The sequence below is a fragment of the Dendrobium catenatum genome, unplaced genomic scaffold, assembly GCF_001605985.2.
Source record: "Dendrobium catenatum unplaced genomic scaffold, ASM160598v2 fragScaff_scaffold_370, whole genome shotgun sequence".
In the NCBI taxonomy this organism is placed as follows: Eukaryota; Viridiplantae; Streptophyta; class Magnoliopsida; order Asparagales; family Orchidaceae; genus Dendrobium; species Dendrobium catenatum.
In genome coordinates, this window is record NW_021318832.1 from 4224732 (window position 1) to 4232943 (window position 8212).

General features: G+C 39.9%; 1 protein-coding gene and 1 non-coding gene across 2 annotated transcripts; both read right to left on the reverse strand.

Annotated features, from left to right (window-relative positions):
- Window positions 1-4396: 4396 nt before the first annotated feature.
- On the reverse strand, window positions 4397-4480 carry TRNAL-CAA. The gene has a single exon. It is a non-coding gene; the product is annotated as a tRNA-Leu (tRNA).
- A 1410-nt stretch (window positions 4481-5890) lies between these two features.
- LOC110093916 (pentatricopeptide repeat-containing protein At3g29230-like) lies at window positions 5891-8212 on the reverse strand. Its single transcript, XM_020818968.2, has one exon. The coding sequence runs from the start codon at window positions 8140-8142 to the stop codon at window positions 6235-6237; it is 1908 nt and encodes a 635-aa protein (XP_020674627.1). The 5' UTR covers window positions 8143-8212; the 3' UTR covers window positions 5891-6234.

Below are 8212 nucleotides of genomic sequence, written 5' to 3' on the forward strand. Positions count from 1 at the left end.
CGTTAAAAAAAAAAAAAAGAAGTGGAGTGGGCGGTTTTGAAGGAAAACCGCCGCGCGGTTAAAAAATATATATATTTGCAGCCGGCAACTGCCGGCTGCCAGCCCCAAACAGCGCGCCCATTAGTCCGGTGGCCGGCCGGTTCGATCACCTAAGCGTGTCCGGGCCCGATGTTCGGCCAGGACGGTCCAAATCGGACGTTTTTGGGGTCCCTTAACACGTTTTTCGACGTTTCAGACTCAATTTTGACACTTTCGGGACTCAACGGGACTTCTATGATCGAGTTTGAGCAAGATTTACATTTTTTGAACGTAATTTTTTTCTATTCGGCCAATGTTTAATGTCGACACACAAATTTTCGGACTTCTGGAGCGTCAATGTCCGAAAATAGGAGGGCAACTGATACGTCAACAAAAATTATCTTAACTGGGCGCAAATTTCGATGCAAAATCAAATTGGAAACTTCAAAAATTAATTCGGAGACCATCCGAACTCCGATTTCAGTAAAATTACAGTCGAACTGAGTGTCTCGAAAATACGAACCCAACGACACCAAATGCAACTCGATCCAAGTCCAAATGGGTCTGAATCATGGACCCGAAGCGCTGTTAGAAGGTTCATACCGCAATTTGAGATACCAAACGATCTCTGATTTTAACGAGCTTATACTCGAATCGAACGGCTCGACGAGAAGAATCCAACGAGCCCAAGATCGCCGAATTCCGACATCTCTAAGACCTTCAAATGTCCAACAAACGGTGCACGATCGTAGGATTCGATATCGGTCGTCCATTCGACCACTCCCTATTCGCCTCTGATCTCACGCCTATTTACGAGCTATGCCACTCTAGAAAATCTATAAATAGAGCCCTCATTCTTCACAAGAAGGAGAGTCAAGCAAGAAGAGAAGAGGAAGAGGAGAAGGAAGAAGCTCCTCCTCGACCACCGTCAGAACCTCGTCGGACCACCGCAGGAGCCTCGCCGGACCACCGCAGGAGCCTCGCCGGACCACCACCGGAGCCTCTCCGGACCACCGCCGGAGCCTCGCCGGACCACCGCCGGAGTTTCGCATCATCACCATCTCAAGGCCCGACATTCAGGTCCGACGTTCTGCTCAAGGCCCAGCTTTCAGGCCTGACGTCTTCATCTGAGGCCCTCACCTTCTCTAGAGACCCTCACCTTCGTCAGAGGCCCTAACCTTCGCCAGCGGCCCTCACTTTTACCAGCGGCCTTCACCTTCGCCAGAGGCCCTCACCTTTGCCAGAGGCCCTTGTCTTCGCCAGATTATCATCAAAGGTCGTGTGCTCCACCAAATCATCACATGAGGCCTAAACTTCCGCCAAACCACTACTTGAGGCCTTGAGCTCCACCAGGCCACCACCTGATGCCCATAGTTCTCCCAGAATACTGCCGACTACGGTCATTTCAACCTCCATCGCCTACTATGGTCACTCCGACCTCCATCAACAGACAACGGTCTTTCAGACCCTGGTCTCTTGCCAACTACGGTCCTACCGACCTCCGTCGCCTACTATGGTCACTCCGACCTCTATCACCAGACAATGGTCTTTCAGACCCTGGTCTCCTGCCGACTACAACCCTACCGACCTCCGTCGCCTACTATGGTCCTTCCGACCTCTATCACCAGACAACGGTCTTTCAGACCCTGGTCTCCTGTCGACTATGGCCCTACCGACCTCTGTGGCCTACTATGGTCCTTTCGACCTCCATCAACAGACAACGGTCTTTTAGACCTCGGTCTCCTGCCGACTACGGTCCTACCGACCTCCATCGCCTACTATGGTCTTTCCGACCTCCATCACCAGTCAACAGTCTTTCCGACCTCATCCTATCAACTATGGTCGTGCTGACAAAATAAATACATCTATTGTAACTCCCACCATGTAATACACTATATATGATGTACATTTTTGACATCAAGCCAAGGCCTTCTCCCTAAGAAGTCCTCATTTGTAATCGACTACAAATACTAGTGGATTCGTTCAAACTGGGCCAGGCCTCGTGGTTTTTCCCCTTTTTTAGGGGTTTTCCAAGTAAAAACTCTGGTGTCTCTTATGAATGTTTCACCCCCTCTCTTATCTGCTTGTGTGCTAGATCTTCGTACAATGTTAAGACGTTAACCATATATTTCTCTACCGCCGCGAATATTCTAGGACGCAACAAACTTAAATATGTTTCTATTTAAAAGAAAATTATCGTTAATATTTTACAAATATTCAAAATTCTCAGCTTTCAGTAATATTTTTGTTGTATAATTAGATTGATGTTTTGTAGGGGTAGTTTATCTAACATCTCAGGATCTAAATTTGAAAGAATTATTAATTTTTATCTTTCGATTAATTTGTTAGAGTCATTAGATATCTATCATTTCAAATAAATTTAGCAAAAGTGACTATAAATCATATTCATCAAAATATTTATATATTAATTCCGTTCAAAATTTAATGTACAGGAGATTTCACTAATATATATATTATGGTAAATTAGATTTATAATGTCTGTTGTCAACATATGGGCTGTTACAGTTTAAGGGTCTTTATGAGGAGAGATTATTATGTGCGGACGCCCAATGTAGCTCTATGTCTGGATGCCGCGATACCAAGCCTCGGTATCGAGCTGTGGTACAGTAAAAGAATGACATGGTGTAGAAATTGATTATTTTAAAAATCATAAATATAATTATAACTTTAAACCTTAAAATTTAAGAGGTCATATAAGTTAAATATATTTTTGTGATTATATTCATTCAAATAAAATTTCCAGTCTTTATTCAAGCTTTTTCTAGCTTGGCATTTCATATATTCCTTCTTCTGTCTAGTTTGGAATACTCATCGGCTTTTACGGTTCAAGTCCTTCAAGCTTTGTCTAGCTTTCCGTGCGTACAGAGCTTCACATATTTCTAACCCTGTTTTTGGCTGTCTAGCTTGGCATACTCTCCAAGCCTAACATTTCTAATCCTTCATACTTGGCATTTCTAGTTTTTATTCTACGTTTTTATAGGATGGCGTCCTCCTTAGGCTTGAAATTTCTAGCTTTCGGATAGCTTAGCCTGTCGCTTATGCTGTAGTTTTTGCAAAATTATTACGCACAGTCAGCTGATGCTGTCCGGAGACTAATCATGATGTGCAATATCATTACAATATACTGTTGTGTATCGGGTGATTTGGCGCGTCCTGATTAACCTCCAAATGGTCTAGTAAGCGCACGCAATAATTTCAGATAGTTTTCCGATTTGCTCTCTTTTGATGGAAAAATTATTAGGTGCGGAGTGCAGACGGGGTGAGAACCGTCTGCACAGACACAGAGTACCAAGCGGTACCCAGCGGTACCGAGTGGTACCGAACGGTACCGAACACTGTTTTATACTAGTGTGCAGACGGTTCTCCCGTCCGCACTCCGTACCTAATAATTTCTCCTTTTGATGAGTCTTTAACCCATAAGAGGAGGAAATTCGTCGCTGACTTCATTCACAAGTCATATGTGAAATGTTAACTTAGCATATCCACATTTTCAGTTTGATCCCGTTTGGTGAATCCATCCTTAACTAACTTGAAAAGTGTTGTTGTTTACCTTAAGAAGCCCAACTAAATGTAATAAATCTTGATTGATCTAATTACAAGAGCACAGTAAATGCTAAAACAAGTGCCCAATCAAGATTTATTATAGAAGCCCACTACTCAAGAAGAAATTATTAAGTTAGAGTTTTGATATTTAAATTTTGAATTTAGCATCTAAGGAGATTTGATTTTCAAAATAGTCCCCCAATAAAATATTTAAATAAGAATAAGTGATATAGGGTGTCATTTAAGCTCATGAGATCAATACAATGGATGCATCATATGGTACCTTCATTTGATAAAACAAATGATAGGATAATCTCGCTCCTAAGCCAATTTGATCAATGTGTTCGAACAAGTGGCCTATTTATTGGGGGAGGTGTTGAATGCGGTTCTATCTATGACTGCTGCCTAGCAGAGGGTGCATCTATAATCTATCAACACCACTAGTGTAATAAAAATAATAGATAAAAAACATTTCAATGATTAGTTCAACCAAAATAAATCTTAATTGTACATCATATTTTATTATCACTAAAAAAATTGTGATTTATAAGATTCAAAATTGGTATTAACTCGTCTTCTTAAGAACTAAATGATCCATGTATTAAAGATATATAAGTCACAAAATTTTTCAAGATATACAAAATTTAAATTAAAAGTAATCATATTTTCATTTTTTTGTTCACTTTAAAATATTTAAATGAAAAAATATTGCAAATTTTATTTCACACAATGCTCAATGAAACTCAAAAAAGAAAAATTATGACATAATATTTGTCCACTACCAAAAGGGGTTAAAAGAAATTAGATAAATTTATGTCAGAAGTGGGATTTGAACCCACGCCCTCTTTCGAGGACCAGAACTTGAGTCTGGCGCATTAGACCACTCGGCCATCCTGACTTGCATGTTAGAACTATAGTTAACATTTTATAATTATTAAAAATTAATACGTTTTGGCCTAGAATAATACGCAGCAGATGACTGTTGAAGAAAAGGCAATAGATGGAGATGGGTAGACCTGTCAACAATTGATCTGACCCGAAAACCCGATCCGAAACCGACCCGAAATTCTCGGGTTCGGGTTGACCCGGTTAAATAACGGGTCGGGTTAGGGTCTGGAATTTCGACCCGTTTAGCTAGAAATTGACAGGTCTAGAGATGGGGAAAATTTATGCTGTGAGCAAAGCTTTCAATTTTGTTAGGCCTTGGATGTTACCTAATCATGCTTTTCTTTTTGTTAATTTGTGTCTATTATTATATGATTTCACCCATATTTTCATAGTTCTATTAAGACAAAATCTCTCTCTCTCTCATTATTTTTATATAAAGATTAAATTTCGAAATAGTCTCGATTATTTGTATATGATTATTTTAGTCTCAAATGTTGTAGTGCACCGATTTAGTCACCTGTCTATATAAAATTGATCTAAAATGATCCTATGAGACAAAATTGGGATCAATCTTGTAAAATTAAGAAATTAAGTTGCGATCAATTTTATATTACAATTATAACATAAGATGGACCAGTTTTATGTAATTCATAAACTGAATTGGTACAACGTGATACTTTGCAACTAAATGAACCATGCACAAATAATTTATTTTGGAAACCATTTTAAAATTTTTTTATATGTAAAATATTACAGTGAACTATGGGCGCTTGACCTTATCATTGTCTTAATCATATAACAAACAAGAGCTCCTCATGCTCATCCGACAAAATATTAAGATGGAATCATAGATCTGCCCCCTATGGTTTTGATAGGAAAAATTTTTAATTAAAGTTGTATTAAGTGATTAAGAACATCATTAATAAAATTTTAAAGTAGGCAAAGTAGCATGTTTATTGGGCGACTTTGACCCGAGTCATATGGTCAATGGACGACGTGACATGGTGACTGGGCATGCATAATTATGCCTTGTTAAAATCCCCCCATCCTTACAGCTTCTTCTCATTATCATGTCGTCGAAGTTCGTCCGTGCCCTAGCTTGCTATTCGTGTTTGGCCAACTGTTTGGACACATTGGGTAAGTAGAAATTTTAGTTTTTTTGTTGTTTGTTGTTTATTATTTGTTGTAAATGCATATGTATTTTTTAGAGTTAAAACTTAAGAGAGAAACCAAGTTATAGTGGTTGTAAATTTCGTTGTGCTAGATTAGTCTTTGGGTTGTGCTAGATTTTTCATAATATTTTCTAGATCTAGTTAGGAAGAAAATATCTTCTTTAATATTTATGGAACAAATCTTTACAACTCAAATCACATGTCTTAAATCATATATGTCACAACTACTACTTCAGTATTCAATGTCATCACATAACAATTTCTTCTTCTTCTTTTTTAAATTCATAATGTAAGTCACATGTTGAATGGACGACTAACATAAGTCACAGATTATTTCGGCGACTTATATTAAACCTAATTTTCTTATGATAACGACTAGCTGATTTAGCAGTGCCTAATCAGCATAAGTTGCTCGTTTAAATGACGACTTTTCCTACTTTAATTTTTTAAACAATCTTAAATGTTTAATACAAGTATTAATTATGCTTAGTCTAAAAATTTTCCCAAGTCCAAATTGATGGGACCTTCAAGAATTTAAAATACATTTATCAGGCAAATACTATTTACTTAAACCTAATAGCAAAGTGGATGCCTAATTACTCCAATCTAATGCAAGAGACAAACTCCATATGACTTCATAAATTCTCTCTCTAAGATGTGAGCAATCCCCGCTCACAAACTCCTGAACAATCCCATCAACCTCCACCACACTCCTTCCAATCTCCTTATTCATCCCTCTTTCACTGATCAACCTTCTCATCCTCCACACATCATCCCACATACCTTTATCTGCATAAACATTAGACATCAGCACATAAACGCCACAATCATCCGCTCCAAGACTGACAAGCTTTCTAACAGAAAGCTCTGCCAACTCCACACACCTATGCTTTCGACAAGCTGCAAGAAGTGAGCCCCAAAAGGTTGCAGTGGGTTCCATGGGCATGATCTTTATAACGCCGAAAGCTTCAGTTAATCTCCCTGCACGGCCAAGGAGATCAACCAAGCAACCATAATGTTCCAGTTTAGGCTCAATCATGAAATCATTCCTCATTCTGCTAAATATCCTCATTGCTTCACTGACCAAGCCTCCATGGCTGCAGGCTGTGAGGACACCAAGGAAAGTTAAGTCATCCATGAATGCACCTTCTCTTATCATTCTGTGATAAACCTCAACAGCCTCAATTTCATGACCATTAATCCCAAGTCCTACTATCATCACATTCCAAGCCACAACACTTATATTGTTTATCTTCTCAAAAAGCCTTCTTGCCACTTCCAAGCTCCCACATTTCATGTACATATCAATCAAGGCTGTTAGGATGATGTCATCGAGAAAAAATTTGTTCTTTTTCAGATAGGAATGGACCCAGCATCCCTGATCAAGTGCACCCAATTGAGCGCATGATGCGATCGCGCCGAGCGCTGCAACTCTATCAGGCTTCGTGCCGTACCGGAGCATTTGCTGAAAGAGGATCAGGGCTTCCTTTGGATCACCATGTCGAACATGACCATCAATTAGGATACTCCATGAAATCACATTCCTTTTTGGCATTTTATCGAACAGTTCTCGAGCCATGCTCATGTTTCCTGCACCAGCATAACAGTTGATTATTGAATTCCAGATGACTATATCCTTTGAATGAAGTTCGTCGAACAGCAGCTGAGCACGCTCAACGTTTCCAGTCCTCTTGCCGTATCCATCAATCAAGATGGCCCAAGAGAAATTGTCCCTTTCAGGCATTTCATCAAACAGTTTCTGTGCTTCAACCATTTGACCGCAACCTGCATATCCAGCCATCATTGAGTTCCAGGAGACCAAATCCTTAGCTTCGAATCCATCGAAAGCTTTCCGAGCCAGGGAGATCTCACCGTTCCTGCAATACAAAGTAATTAAACAGTTCCTCACAAACAAATCCGCCTCAACTCCTCTTTTCAGCAATTCTCCATGAATGGCAATACCTTGCTCGAGCCCTGGGATCGAGCTGCAGGCACTGAGAACAAAAGGGTATGTATAATCATCAAAATCAACGCCATGTCGCCGCATTTGGATGAAGAAATGGATGGCTTTGCAAGGTTTTGAGCTCTGTGCGTGAATCTTAATTATGGTATTCCATAGAAAGGAGTTGGGGTTTTGGATTTGTAAGAAGATGAGCTCTGCATAGGAAGCTGTAGATTTCGATGATGAATGGCTAGGAAGTTGGGACAAAGCAAAAAGGAGTCGACTTGCAAAGGACCGCTGTAGTAGCAGGGAGTTGATGATGGATTGGGCATGGATTTGGAGAATTTGGGAGAGCTTTCGAGGTTTTTTAAGTATGGGAAGAAGTTGGTTTATGAGGATGAGATTAGGAGAGGAAGAGCTCGCCATGGCCGACCGTAAATAGATGCCATTCTCTTCTCTGTGTTCTTCTGGGCAACGGGTCGTCGTCGAAAATTGCGTGAACTCTCTGACGTGCTTTCTTTTAAATCTTGCTTCTTGTAGGCCAATTCCTATTTTCATCGACTTTGCTTAGTTGAATGATAAAGACTCCAAATCAAGAATAATGCGACTCAGTTGAATTCCTGGACGA